The 14,785-nt window shown below is 34.2% G+C and overlaps 4 protein-coding genes across 4 annotated transcripts; 2 read left to right on the forward strand and 2 right to left on the reverse strand.

The window, feature by feature from the left end:
* Nucleotides 1–52: 52 nt before the first annotated feature.
* NGS1 (Ngs1p) lies at nucleotides 53–3,136 on the reverse strand (the record flags this gene model as incomplete). The annotated part of the gene is made up of 1 exon (XM_020218948.1): nucleotides 53–3,136. The coding sequence occupies one exon, from the start codon at nucleotides 3,134–3,136 to the stop codon at nucleotides 53–55; it is 3,084 nt and encodes a 1,027-aa protein (XP_020074833.1).
* A 326-nt stretch (nucleotides 3,137–3,462) lies between these two features.
* HYPBUDRAFT_153916 (crossover junction endodeoxyribonuclease) lies at nucleotides 3,463–6,438 on the forward strand. The gene has a single exon (XM_020221802.1). It carries the CDS (start codon nucleotides 3,857–3,859, stop codon nucleotides 6,362–6,364), a length of 2,508 nt encoding a protein of 835 aa, XP_020074834.1. The 5' UTR covers nucleotides 3,463–3,856; the 3' UTR covers nucleotides 6,365–6,438.
* Nucleotides 6,439–6,501: 63 nt separating this feature from the next.
* Nucleotides 6,502–8,041, forward strand: RRD1 (peptidylprolyl isomerase). Its single transcript, XM_020221803.1, has one exon. It carries the CDS (start codon nucleotides 6,626–6,628, stop codon nucleotides 7,949–7,951), a length of 1,326 nt encoding a protein of 441 aa, XP_020074835.1. The 5' UTR covers nucleotides 6,502–6,625; the 3' UTR covers nucleotides 7,952–8,041.
* HYPBUDRAFT_128913 (ubiquitin-protein ligase) lies at nucleotides 8,002–13,045 on the reverse strand. The gene has a single exon (XM_020219400.1). The coding sequence runs from the start codon at nucleotides 12,986–12,988 to the stop codon at nucleotides 8,066–8,068; it is 4,923 nt and encodes a 1,640-aa protein (XP_020074836.1). The 5' UTR covers nucleotides 12,989–13,045; the 3' UTR covers nucleotides 8,002–8,065.
* Nucleotides 13,046–14,785: the final 1,740 nt, after the last annotated feature.

A 14,785-nucleotide genomic window follows, 5' to 3' on the forward strand; every position in this document is an offset into this window, starting at 1 on the left:
AATAGATCACTGTATTGCTGAATGTTAAACAGTAATTGAGATTGTAGAACGATCAACCTTTTTGATTGAATATTGAATTGTCTGATGATTGTTTATCGTAGTATTCGTTATGCCATTTCCATTCACTAAAGCCAATTTCTTTTATACCAGTCATCGACTTATCTTGATCAACCCTAAAGATCAAGCACTCGTTCATTACCCCATTATTTGTATCTTCACCAAAATTGCTTTTGAAAAAAGTAATCCCACTACAAATTAATCCGAATTTGAAGATTTCGGTTAAATTGGAGTAAGACGGATCAATCATTGGCTCAACCATTCCACCAACTATTCTTTTGGATTCCTGTATAATGGATTCATCGATGGCTTCATCGATATAGGGATAGAATTTGGCAAACGCCAGCTGATTTGTAAATAATATTATACTACCAATAATATTTTGATTAGTGGGCTCTAAAGCAATAATAATTTTAACTTCATAGGAAGTAGTTCCTTGTAAATATTTAACCGCTTCCATATATAACTGTTTTGTCATTGCCGTTTTTTCATCGTCGCCTTCCTCTTTTGTACATCGTTCAATTAACTCCATTAATTTTTCTGGTTGGTTGCAAATATCAAATCTAACCCCAACAATCATTAATTCTCTGAATATTTTTTGTGGTACCGACCAGTTCATTAAATCTTTTAATATCAAGACATTTTTCCTCTTGTCTTCCTTTATTTCCCATCCAACACTATTCATAAATAATGTAGATACCTTATTGTTCTTAATTAAGTGGCTATTCTCCGGGAATACTATATTGGGTACTGAACACCCCAACGTCACTAGATCACATTCTTGTTCTTTAATTAAATATCTCATGGCTCTTGCGTGTAAATTCTTACCAATACTCTGCAATCTTTTCAGCTTATCAACCAATAAATACATTATTGATCCGGTTTTCGGGGTTGGGGTCTCTTCAATATATTCATTTAAGGATACTTGTTGGTACTCATTAACCCAGGTGAGTACTATTCCATATAATAAATTTAAACTTGAATTTCTAACAACAAAATGTTTCTGTTTATTATTAGCATTTGATAATAATATCAATAATTTCTTATAAAAATTCTCCCGTTGATAATCAATCTTGATTTCTTCTTCTCCATTTATATCTTCATCTCCTAAATTATTCTTCCATAACTTAATTAAACTACTCCAATCTCTTTTAATATTAAACTCATCAACCAACCATCTTCTCTTTGGTTGTGGATTGCTTTTCCTTCTCACTATTGGCGATGATTGTATTGTCGGTTGACTAGGTGGTTTCCTTTTCTTTATTCGACTACTGAATTTCTTCTCTCCCGGTATACATCCTTCTGCTCCTGAATCTCCCATTAATATTCCAACTAATTCTTCAAGTGCTCTATTCGTATAATCATAACTGCATAAATATGCACTCCCAATACTCTTATTGTAAAAAAAATCGTATGGTGATGATGTTGCAACAATTACTAATGGTTTTACCAATTGACCAGAGTTGATACCTCCATTATTAAAACTTGACGGACTTGCTCCACATAATATCGACACATATTTAACTATCCCAATCTGATACATATTTCTCAGGGCCTCCGATGTTAAAACGATAACTACTTTGGAGTTTTCAATTAATGTTTCATGTAATGCTGTTAATCCGTTGGCAGTGTAGGTAGTATGGAGAACATTAAATGATTTATCTAAAACTGAAGGGTGTTCTGATAATAATCGCCCAAATTTTTGGAAAACTTCCTCACCAGTGAATAATGAAGGTTTTGAGTCATTCGAACTTTCATTATCGCTATTTTCTTCAGACTCTTCACTTTCCTGGGTCTTCTCTTTCGTCTTCAGATCTGAGGTTGGATAAATAGGATTTAATAATGGTGATAATATAAGTAAATTATCTTTATCATCTTTCTCTTTCTCTTTGGATTCTTTGAAGAATTTGCTTATTGGTAATGTCCCTGTATAATCACGTACAAGAGTTATTGATTTACGATAAGCTAGTTTCAGTAATTCCTGATGTTCTTTCCATAAATCGGGATATTTAATTGGGAAAACTTCAATCTTTTCCTTACCTTCATTTAATATCTCTGCCCAACTAGGTAACTGTTTTTGTATTTTTTCAATACGATTTAAACAAGTTACTATAATTTCTTCGTCTAAATTACCATTTTCTAAAGCTATTTCCATTGATTTAACTGCTTCATTTTGTAACGCCAAGTTATGACATACCATAACTAAATCACAACCAGCATATATAGCCAAAATTACACCTTGACCTAAACCGATTGAATGGTAAAGAGCGTCCATTTCTAAACATTCACTAATTACAAAACCTTCAAAACCAAGTTCTTGTCTTAAATATTGGTTAATAAGTATTGGTGACAAACATGCATGGGTTTCATCTGGACTTATACTGGGTACCCCACATCCTGCTACACTTATTCCGTCAACCAAATCATCTTTAATTAATTCAGCAAATGGTACACTATTGAAACTCTTTATTTGCTCAAGAGAATCAGCCATCATTGGTAGCTCTAATAATGAATCAACACTTGCATTTCCAATACCAGGAAAATGTTTCCCTACTGTTAAAAGTCCCCCATCTTTTAAACCTTTTGCGCATGCTTTACCATATTTAGTGACTTCCTCTATGGTAGTACCAAAACTTCTAACACCAACAAGCTGATGAGATAGCTTCGTAATCACATCAAGAACTGGACCTAATATCACTGAAAACCCAATATGTTTCAATTCGATTGCGATAGCTTTCAGAACTTTATAAACCAACTCAGCATCCCCAGTTGCAGCTAATGCCATTGCCCCAGGGAATTGAGTTAAATTAATTTCATCAAATAACGAATTCATCATCCCACCTTCTTCATCCACAGCAAAGATCAATGGATATTTATAATTAGCTTGAGTTCGAGCAATATGTTGCAAATCTTTTATGAGTTTAGATATTTGCTCAACTGAAACAGTATTCTTCTTCAGTAGTATCATAGTAGATACATGAAGCTCAGTTATTAAATGATAAGCTTGAGGAGTTACAGTCTTCCCTTCAAACCCTCCACAGAGTAGCTGACCTACATAAAGGTCATCGTCAGCATTCATCTTTATTTCTTCTGTTTATTTCTTTTGTTTATGTCTTCGGTTTATAATTTAACTAATTTTATTGCACCCTTTGAGAAGTAAGGGTACATTTATCCTGAACGAATGGTTCTATGTCTCGCCTTTTGGTTGTTTTCACTCAACCTCAAGAAACTCAAGCTACTTCAAAGCCTTTCCAATGTTTGGATAAACAACAAAGTTGGAAAATGCAGGTTTTCGATGCTTCGACTACTCTTTTGAAAAATCTCGAAGAGGTTCCGTTCAAGTCATGTTACATTTTTTCTAAATTCCTCACTTTTTTCAAAAAAATTTCAAAATTCCCTATGTTTGGCCATTGATCGTAACAGAATTTCTACATTGGCCGGTATTCACTGATATATAGGCTCTAGATACTAATGGTCGGACTATATCTACTTGTAGTCGGGCCTCCCTATTGTAAAATGGTTCCGGTGTAGTGATGGTGAAGCTGTATTTGTGCCGCAATTCCTCAGTAATTGATTCTAATTCCTCAGTCTTTGATCTCCATACTAGAACTTGATTCAGTTGCAATTAAACTAGCTACTTGTTAATTGTCTGCCAGGTAAGCCCCATAGCATAACTACTTCAAATATGAATAGAGAAACAATTGGTTCCATTAAAAAACCGGACGCAAATGAAAAAAAAAAAAAAGTACAGAAAAAATCGTTACGCCAATATAAATGAATATAAGGCAGAAACATAGTTATGGCCATTGAAGGATTATGGAACATTCTTAAAGATGCTTTCGGTGAAAGGGTTTCCATGCCAGTGCTTGTGTCTCAGTTTATCGAGGTCCATAAAAGAACTCCACGATTGGCAATTGATGCCTACGATATGATATTCTCTAGTTCTCAATCTGGTGATATAGAGAGTTATGAATCATATAACCATATTTTAAGGAATTTTATGGCGAAATTAATGTACCTTACTTCGCTTAATGTGAGTTATATCGTTGTCTTTGACGGCTGTTTGAAACCCCAAAAATTAAGGAATAATCCAGCTGAGTCCTTCAACGGTCTAGAAGGAAGATTTTCAGAGCAATATCATAAGGAATGGGAAGAGTTTTCCAAGATGGATCGTAAGGATTACTCCGAGGGAAGTGATTTGATTGATATCATAAAACTTAAGCTTCAATCCCACAAAATTGATTATATTCAATCCCCAGGAGAAGCAGAGGCAGAATGTTCTATTTTACAACGAACTGGCATTGTCGACTACGTAATATCTGATGATGGAGACTGTTTTGTATTTGGAACAACGAAATTACTCAGAAATTTCAGGAAATCAATCGATGATTATCTGGAAGCTATGGCAAAAGAGTATTACGTTACTCCAATTACATTAGATGATATTAAAGCGAAGTTTGGACTTGACACCCATAGACTTGTTCTTATTGCTGCAATAGGAACTGGCGATTATTCAAAGGGTGTTGCTCAGGTTGGGAGTAAACGAGCTATGAAGATAGCTCAATGTGGAACTCCATTTGCAGAATATCATACGGGGTCTCCTTCGAAGATTGAATTGAAAGAAAGAAAAAGGCAAAATAAACATGATCAAGGTCCGCTACCGGATTTTACAAAACTATTTATCAAATGTTTTTATAAACAAACCGATGGTGGGAAAGTTTTCGATATATGGAGCAATATCAGATCATTTGAAGAGCGAAGACTCGCTTTGATTAGTTTCAATAGTCTATTGAACTCATACATTAAGACAAGATCAAGAGAAATATTTGGCAGGAAGTTTGAAACCAAGGAGACATTGTTTATAATTGATTATTTTGCTATGGTTTATCTATTTCCTCTTGTTTCTCCCAGTCTTTACAAATTTTTACCCGGCTCACTAAGTTTTGGGGAATGTCTGGCAATATCAAATGATATACAAGTACCCTACGATAATACAATTTTACTTACACAAGAGAGTGTCCCAAGAATGAATTCAGTTTACGAAGTACCCGAGCGTGATATTGGTATACTGGAATTACAATTCATGAATAGTTCGGACCCAGAAAGTAAGCTAAAAGTTATTTTCAACAACTTCAATTCTTATTCAGATGACCACCTGCTAGACACAGACCAGCTCGGCTTACCGGACACCTTTGATTATAATGTTAAAAATATCATTGTTAAGCTTCTCAGTAATCTTAAAGTTAGGACCGATCTAAAAGAATTCGTATCGATCACCCGTATGAAATCGGAAAATGGCATTCAGCTTTTAATGGTGAAATACCCGAAATTCTTGAAAGAAAAAGTATACCCTAAATCTATCAATGAAGATGAACCCCAAAAGTCCCCAGAATCAAAGGACCTGATGGAATATACTTGGTTACCATTAAATTTGATTTATTTAGTAAATAAAGAAATTGTTGAAAAGTTCATTGATAACTCTTCAGCAGAAACTTCACTTCGAAAGAAAAATGTTCCTCGACAAAAACAGACATTGGATTCCTTTGGGAAATTTCCTGCTTCTCCAACAAAAAGATCAAATAAGAGTATATCGAGCTCAATTAACTTGTTTTCTAGCTCACCTCTGAAACTAAACTTGCAGGCCTCTCCATCTAAAAGATCACTTCCCAACTCTCCTACTAGAAACAGAAAAAGGAACTCGTTAACCTTGGATCCAAACCAGAAACCAGTCACATCCTATTTCACTGATGCAAATCCATTTATTGATAAGCACGATCTAGAAAGAAACAATCCATTGTTCCTCTCCTTATCAGATTCTGATACAGATGAAGATACATACCAGGGCCGGAAGAGAAGTACCCGGCGCCTTATGACAGATCGAAGAGTGTTAAATAGACCACCACCTCTTTTGCAACACAACAGCTCCCTAGAGCCACCTTCTCCATCCAAAAAATCACCATCGAAAAGGAGAACCACAGACCTTTCTAAAAGCTTTCATGGAAGCCCTTCTAAGAAAAGCCGAACACATCCTTATCTGAGCTCCCCAGATCTCAAACTATCAATGCAAAAATCAAGCCCAAAGTCCCATAAATCGAATACTTCGGCCAAAGATGAAATAATCGAAATATCAGATACAACACTAGACAAATCTGATTTAGATACAAATAACGAACCTTCCATCCAAGAAATACTGCAAGACCATTATGTAGAATCAAAAGCAGAACCAACGGCTAAAGCTGACAATAAAGTTGGAACCGATATTCTTGATAAACTAATGGACATTTCAGAAACCTCTTTTTCAGACTAATAATATCTCACGACTAACGAACACTATTTATTCATAATTCTCTCTTTGGCTCAACTGAATAATATAACCTCTTGTACTCAAACTTCAATAGAATTGGTTATACTTGCGTTGGCTGTAAAATCTGTAAAAAATAGAACGATTTTTTTCCCTTGCACATCAGTTAATCGACTTGAATCTACAAACAAATCAAACAGAAAAAACAAGATCAACTTGCTGGTTTGCTAGTTTACTAAAGAAAGTGAAGTTATACCTTGAGTCAAAATGGCTGAGCAAAACCAATGGACCGAGCCCAGTAAGAAGATTTTTGACGGGTCAGATATTGCTCGATTCCAAAGATCTCTTGCTAAAAAGAAGATCCACCATACTTTGGCAGCAGTGATTGAGAAAGTCAAAGGATGTGAAGTTCCAAAAGACGTATTGTCTCTGAATATCGTGACAAAGGAGAAGGCTAATATTCCACCACCCATGAGAAAGATGGAACCGCTGCTCAATTTACCACCTCCTTCTCAAAATCAGGAAGAAAAGGCTGAAATCGAAAAGTTGAATGATCAGCCAGTCTTGGATAACTACCAAGGGATTTTGAAAATTCTACAAACTCTAAACACTTACATCGATCAGAATCCACCTTTAAAAGGTCCAAGGAGATTCGGAAACTTGGCTTGCAGAGATTGGCATGATAACTTAATTGAAAACATCGACAACTTGCTTATATCTAATTTGAAGATCGATTCTAAACTAAGAATTGACGGATTCTTGAGCGAAATAAAACACTACATTTTAAACTCATTCGGCTCTCAGTTAAGGCTCGACTATGGAACTGGTCATGAACTATCATTTTTAGCCTTTTTAGGTGGTTTATTTGAGTTGAAAATTCTTGATATTAAGAAACTTAGCGGTGCCGAATTGTTAACAATTTTTGGAAAATATTATGATTTATGTCGCAGATTAATTCTCCTTTATAGTTTGGAGCCGGCTGGATCTCATGGAGTGTGGGGTTTAGATGATCATTTCCATTTGATATATATCTTGGGTGCTGCTCAATTCAATGGCTCACAAAATATGATGATTCCTTCGGTTCTGCTGGTGTTATCAGACCATACTATTTCATCTTACAAACTATGTAACCTCTATGTTAATGCAATTGCATTCATTCATAAAATCAAACTGGGTCCTTTTAATGAACACTCTCCTATAATTTTTGATATACATGCCACTGTTAGTTTATGGCCTAAAGTGTTGCAAGGGCTCTCCAAAATGTATGAAGTTGAAGTTTTGGGTAAGTTCCCCGTGGTTCAGCATTTTTGGTTCGGTGCCGTTTTATATCCTTGGAGAGATTTTGAAACTGATCAAGAATTACCTGTATTCCAAAAGGAAGAAAAGGAGAAAAATGAGGAAGAGTTCGGTTTCTTGAACAATAATCAAGGTATAAAAACGACTAGATCGAACTTATCGATGACCGGGGCCCCATGGGCCTCACTGAATACCTCCAGACCTACTCCTAAGGCACACACTTCAAGGCCAGTACCTAATACAAGATTTAACGCTCCCAGAGGTACTTCTAGGCCAGGCGCCACTAATCGACCTTGAGCTTACGATATCTAACGAATTAAAATTAACGACTAATAGTTAATGAATGCATTAAAGTTGAATGTATTTATATTTACATAAATATACTGTAGGATATTAATTGTTTCTTTGTACTTAACTTCTTGAAACTCTGAAGTTGAAAGGAGAACGGCACAATGGGCAACTACTTGCACCAGAGCTTTTGAACCATTTATAAAGACATGCTGCATGAAACTTGTTCAGACAAGTTGGACAAGTCTTTGATGGTAATGAATGATCTTGGTGAAGAATGGAATAGCAAATTGCGCAATCTTCAAATCCAGAAAAGTGTAAATCAACGTTTTTATTGAACAATTCAATCGCATCAATAATCGAACCGTTCGTCAAGGATATGATTTTCTGAGATGCTAATAACCATGCCTTCCACTGGTTTTCTTTCACACCCAAGCGTAAAGGTCCTTCAACGGTGACACTTGCCAAAGGATATGATGGTGGAATTTTGATTATCATCTCCATCGTCTGTTCGTCGATGACATATATTGACTTGATTTCATTTGAAACAGTATTAACTTTGATTGTCATATTATCTTTGTTTCCAATTAATTTCTCTTTGGAATTAGAAATTTGTTCTAAGATTTTGCTAATAATCAAAGGTGAAGTGAAGTTAACCGAAAATTTCTCTATCTTTTGTTTCAAAGAGCGATCTCTTATAGAGTTAAACCATGACTGAACATATGAACCAAGATATTGGAAGGATAAATAGTATAAGTGGATAAGTAAGAATCTCATTTCGACTAAAGCATCCTCCCCTGGATATCCTTCAGAAACAGCATATTCTTGAATGAGGTTATCAGAGATTTCAATTTTAGCATTACTCTTAACAATCCTTGATTTGGTGAAAGATTTTAATGTTTGTGTATTTGAGACATCAGCTTCTCTGAATATTATGTCAAATAGTTTATCAATGACATTAAATTGTTTTAATTGATTTAAATATTCCGTTCTAATCGAATAAGTAACATCTTTAAAATGAGAAAACACCAAGAGCCAACTAAACAAATACTTGAAGCCTTTCTCTGGGACATCGTCAACAAAAAAATCTTCTATATCGGCATCTTCTATTTGAAGGCTCTCACATAAAGGTTGAGGAAGAAGTGCTTTGACATTATCGTCTTCATCAGACTCAGACTTGCCCAAATTTGATTTTCTAAGTTGATATTCAACAACGAAATCTTGCTGACTTTCTAAAATCAACTTTTCTAAATAATGGGTACCTATCCTTTGTAAAGAGACGTACTTAGCGTTAAACAAAAGAGAGTAAAATTGGTCTTTTTTCTCTTTAATAGTTGATAAAGATATAGGCTCTTTGATAAGTAATCGATTCAAAAGTTCATTACTCAAAAGAACAGGCATATTGTTGAGCTTATGATCAGCTGAAACCAATTCTTCATTAGTAGCCAATTCAAGGAGTTCTTCCACAATAGAGGACTTGGACTCCTTCCAAAGCGAGGAATCTTCAATTTTATAGAACGATTTATCCAAACTCATGTATAATTTGAAAGTTGCATGCCTCAAGTCAATATGAGCATATTCAACTTGGGCAGTGCTTATATTATCTTGACATAGGTTGATAGCCAATTCCCAAAACTTATCTGGAAGCAAAGATGAATTTAATTTAAGCAAGCCGGTAAATAATCTCGAAATTTGCGTTCTCATTACAATAAATGATTCATCATAAGCAATATCGCTTTCCAACCATTTAGAAATTTGATTAATAACCATGGCCAATCTGTGCTGAGGAATGAACTCATATTTTTCCCCGTCTTCAAGGTCGACATTCAAAAAATTGATACTTAAGGTAAGCCATTTTAATCCTTGGGTAAGAATATGTTCTTCGGATCTGACTCCTAACATTTCAGCAGCAACAAAGTTTCTTATCCTATCAAATTTTGTAGATTCAGTAGTAAATTTGGAAAAAGCAACGAGGACCGCAGCACATTTTAAAGGATATGAAACTAATTTATTCAAATCGATATTGAGGGATTCAAAATTTGAAAGAGACATATTGTTCGAGAATTTGTCTAAAATTGATCTTAAAAGTCTGCAATTATAAAAGTGTTCCTTTGTATAACCATCCTTGACGTTAATTTGTTCAGCTAAATTAGATAACATACTAGATTGTAAACTAGACTGATCATTAAAAGCAGGTCCATTAACGAATCCACTCAAGGTTGATGGTTCTATGCTGTCGAAGAAACTTAAAAATTTTTGATTCAATAAATGAGAAACAGATATAAGCTCATTTTCAGAGGATGTTTTTTGATCTAAAAAGTTCAAGTCGGTCAAATACTCACTAACGAGACCAGAAACAATGATGATGCTAGCTTTTTCATCGCTGAACTCTATAGATTCTTGGATGTCCAAAAAAGTACGAAGAAATTTACCAATTGGTAGGAGCGAACGATCGAGCCTTAATGTGCAATCTGCATCAGAAATTAAGTGAATATTCTGGTATAATGGATTTGCAATGGATAACAAGTTAATATCAATACCTTCAATGGCTTTTAAAAGGCAATATTTTATTTTTTCTAATGGGAAAATATGAAAGTTTCTGCTCAAATAAATAGCGGTATTCGTAAAATCTGCATCTGTTTCTGAATCATGAATATATTCAAAGAGCGATTCCACGAGAAGGTGTAAAGTACCCGGGGCTTGTGCCAATTCTGCGAATTTTTGGTAATCTGAATCTTCAATCCTTGGCCAAATAGTAGAAAAGATAAGTTTAAGAGATGTCTGAGTTTGAATATCAGCTTCGTCTATAGAGATTGAACCTGAATCTCTCACAAAATGTCTTATAAAACCTGGAGCATTTCCAAGATCATTAGAAACACTTTGAACCAAATTTTTAAAAATAAGATTATTTTTGGTGAACTTATAAATGAGTTTAGATTCTTGATCAGTGAGTTGTGGTTTTTTGGACAAGTTCTGTGCATAAACGAAAATAGGATCATTGTCTTTGAAATTCAATTTCTTCTTTTCTTCTAACATGATGACAAAGTTTGCTAAATGATCTTTATTTTCAGAGGAGATCTTTGTGAAAAAGTCATCAATTAAAACTTCAGTATCCAAATTATCAAACCCTGTTCGATCAATGACAGAAGAAAATAACTCAACAGGTAAAGATGTAAACTCCGGATTGATGAAGCTGGGAAGCTGTTCTATAAATTCTAATAAATGTTCTCTCAAATCATCATTGGGCTTGAAGTTTTTGTCTATATAGAGCTTTAAAATTTCAAAAGCAAGCACGGGTTTAATCAAAGCACTATTTTCTTGTAAACCATCTATAATTTTTTCAACTATATTAATTGCAAACTGACTACCTTTAGTTCCACTAAAAGACGCGAGAATATCTAAGTAAACTGATGCAATGTTATATGTAGAGCTTGCGAATTCAAAATCATTGATTTTGAGGAATTTTTCCAGCTCTGAAGTAGAAACATCAACAATACTTTCATTGAAGCCCTCTAATAAAGGTAAAAATTGAGCATTATTTGATAAAAATTGTGAAAAAGATGAAATAGATTCTTTCTTGAATCTCTTGTCAGATTCCCTGAGAGCTCTTGAACTCAACATGTCGAGAATATTTTCGAAAAGACTAATATTCACCTTCGACAATGTTTCTTTGTTTTCAGTCTTCTCGTAAAATATTTTATAGATATGAACCGAAGCCGAAATTGCTTGAAATTTATATTCAAAGCTTGTCAAACTTTTGAATTGAGAAATCAAAATTTTGAAAATAGATCCGGCATCTTTTTTATTACCGAAGTCCAAAAATTCATAATCATCACTTGATTTGATTTGAGAATCAGCAAGAGCGGTAAAGAATGCTTTTAATACCGCATAATAAATAGGACTCAGTTGGCAATGACCTAACTTGAGATAATCAGTTAATCTAGAAAAGCTTTTACTACCTCCAATTTCCCAGAAATTTTTCTTGATTTTGATTGACTTAGATTCTGATTTTAATTGAGCAAATAAGGTTAAAACTGTTAAAGTGTCCCAAAACTGCAAAATCACGTTTGAGAAGATTATTCCACCGGTTGAAGATTTGTTTGAAGGTTTTAATTTAACATGTTTTATGAATTTCTTTGATACTGTCTTGTAGACTGATTTTACATCATCCAAGCTTTTCAAAAACCCGTTTGCTTCTTTTTCAGGAGTCAATTTGAACAAGGCCTTTAGTAAAACTAAATAGTTATTGAACAATGTCAAATTGGAAACATCTGGCTCGACGGATTTTCCTAAATAGTCCCATAAGTTGTCCAGGTTTAAAAGAGATTCAGCTCGAACAGTTAGATCATCAACATTTTTGAACTTACTTGGGTCCGTATTAAACAATTGTATAAGTTTTATGAGCATCATAATTGCACTATTGAGAACTCTCTCGTATTTTGAATTGGAATCAGCTTCTTTTACATATCTTTTATCAGACAAGGACTCATGGGTTTCGGACAAGACAATCGTAGAAATATAGTTAAGAATTGGATCAGTGAAAATAAACCAAATTGCGTTATTGACCTTGTCCAGATCATTTTGAAAAGCCTCGAGCAAAGTTTTCATTGTAGAGTTTGAAACTGTCTTATCATTATCAAATAACCCTGCAACCCATATGGGTAAAGAGCTTTTAAGATATTTACTGAAGTTTTTCCCACCGATTACATTCAAAAGTTGACCCTGGATTTGATGAGATAGAACTCTGACGTTTCTCGAATTATCAATGGATAATTTAGGATATAATTGGATCCATGAAATCACTAGTAATTCATCTTCTTGGACTGAGCTAGGTTCATTTGATATCAAATTAAGTAATTCTATCATTGACTTTTCTTTTGTAATGGAATCTTTCTTTAATAAAGATTTAAAGATGATTGCCATCTTTGCATCTTTAATTACCATTAGATCAGGAACTGCAGTGAAATAGTTGATGGAAACCGGGAACCCATTATAACCCAAGTCCCCGTTATTGGACGAAGCTGAAAAGTAGCTATCGTTCGACATAATTCCTGCTATACTGAAATAATTAGAAAAAGTGAAGTAAAATGGCAAATTAATGCTCAGACTGAAAAATTCTCTTTTCATTTGACACTGATTTTCCGTGCGACAATTGCGCAAAAGTAGTAAATTTTTCCTACAGAATGAATAATTGTACTGCAAACACTGCTAGCGTATTCCAATTAATAAACATCAGGACATGATTCACTACATTCTTACCGTATATAGAATATGCAGTTGTTTGAGATTATGCAAAATAAATAAGGATGTAACTTTCGGTGACTCACTTGGAGAAACGGTTGTAAAAATTTTTTACTTCGTCAGAGGTTGCAATTTTTTTAGGATCAAAGTTAAAAATTTCCAAAGAATCCTTATTTGTAGCTCTTGAAAGGGCAACGTAAACTTGACCTTTTTCAAAAGTTCTTCTTAAGTTAACTCTCAAACGTTCTATCGATTGACCTTGGGCCTTATGAATAGACATCGCCCAAGAGAGAATAAGAGGGAATTGAGTTCTAGTAAGTCGATCAACTTTTTCTGAACCATTAAATACTGGACCATCGATGTAAAATTCTTCTTGAGTGATTCGGATAATTTTGAAGGAACCATCAGTAGTTTTAAAATTAACTATAGGACAAATAGAAGCCAAAGTCTCACGTAGAGCAATCATAAGTAGTCTTTTAAACACCGATTTTCTAGAAATATGAACTTGCTCAATTACATTAAGGATTTCAGCATCAGTAGGGGTAGTTCCAATACAATTTGCTAAAAGTTTCAATTCTTGAATGATGGAAGGGGAAGCATCAAGAAGAGAAATACCACGATAATCGTTTAAAACTTCTTTCCAGAGAAATTCTGTCATGAAGCAAATGACTGTACCAATAGAACCATTAACAATTGGTTCATCGGGATGATTTTTCAAATACATTACTTGACAATCTTCTTTTAATTCCAACATCTGTTGACACATTAAACTATCATATTGTTTAGTATATCTTGGATCTGAAATATTATCGATAGCTTTAAAAACATGAAGTTTACCTTTTAAATTTTTCAATCTTGTATTATTAGCAAGATTCACTTCATTTCTCGTGGGATATAGTTCGGTTGGTTCAATGCCATCATGGTACTCAACTTTTCTACTCAACGAACGGAATTGATTGATCATTGAATCATCTAATTCAGCATAACGTAAACCATTTAACATATTAATTAATTGAGCATCACCTTTTTGACGGAAAACTTTCTTTAAGACAATAATTTTTGAAATTGTACGAGACCAAGCCGAAGATTGGAAACAATACATGGCTTGAGATTCTTTACTAACTGGAGGCAATTGGAAAAAATCCCCAGTAAGAACCAATTGAATACCACCAAAGGGTCTTTCACTTGAACGGATTAAACGAGCCAAACCTTCTAGTTTTTCAAATAAACGGCCATCAATCATTGAAATTTCATCAATGATAAGAACTTTTAAGGATTTCCATTTATAACTTAAAAGACGATCTTTCTTAATTTTATCTCTTAATCTAAGAATATCCTGTTGACCAATACCAATACCTAAAAATTTATGAACGGTTTGACCTTCAATATTACAGGCAGCCAACCCAGTGGAAGCAGTAACCCCAACGGCAAAACTACCATATTTTTTCTTCAAACCTTTCACTAATTCCCGTAAAACAACCGATTTACCAGTACCAGCACTACCAGTAAAGAAGATATTTTGAGCTTGATCAATTGCAATTTTGAGAACTTCTTCTTGTTCTGGCGATAAAGTTATTGAAGTGTTTTTTGAATTATCATTCC

The sequence above is a fragment of the Hyphopichia burtonii genome (genome assembly GCF_001661395.1).
Source record: "Hyphopichia burtonii NRRL Y-1933 unplaced genomic scaffold HYPBUscaffold_7, whole genome shotgun sequence".
Taxonomy (NCBI): Eukaryota; Fungi; Ascomycota; class Pichiomycetes; order Serinales; family Debaryomycetaceae; genus Hyphopichia; species Hyphopichia burtonii.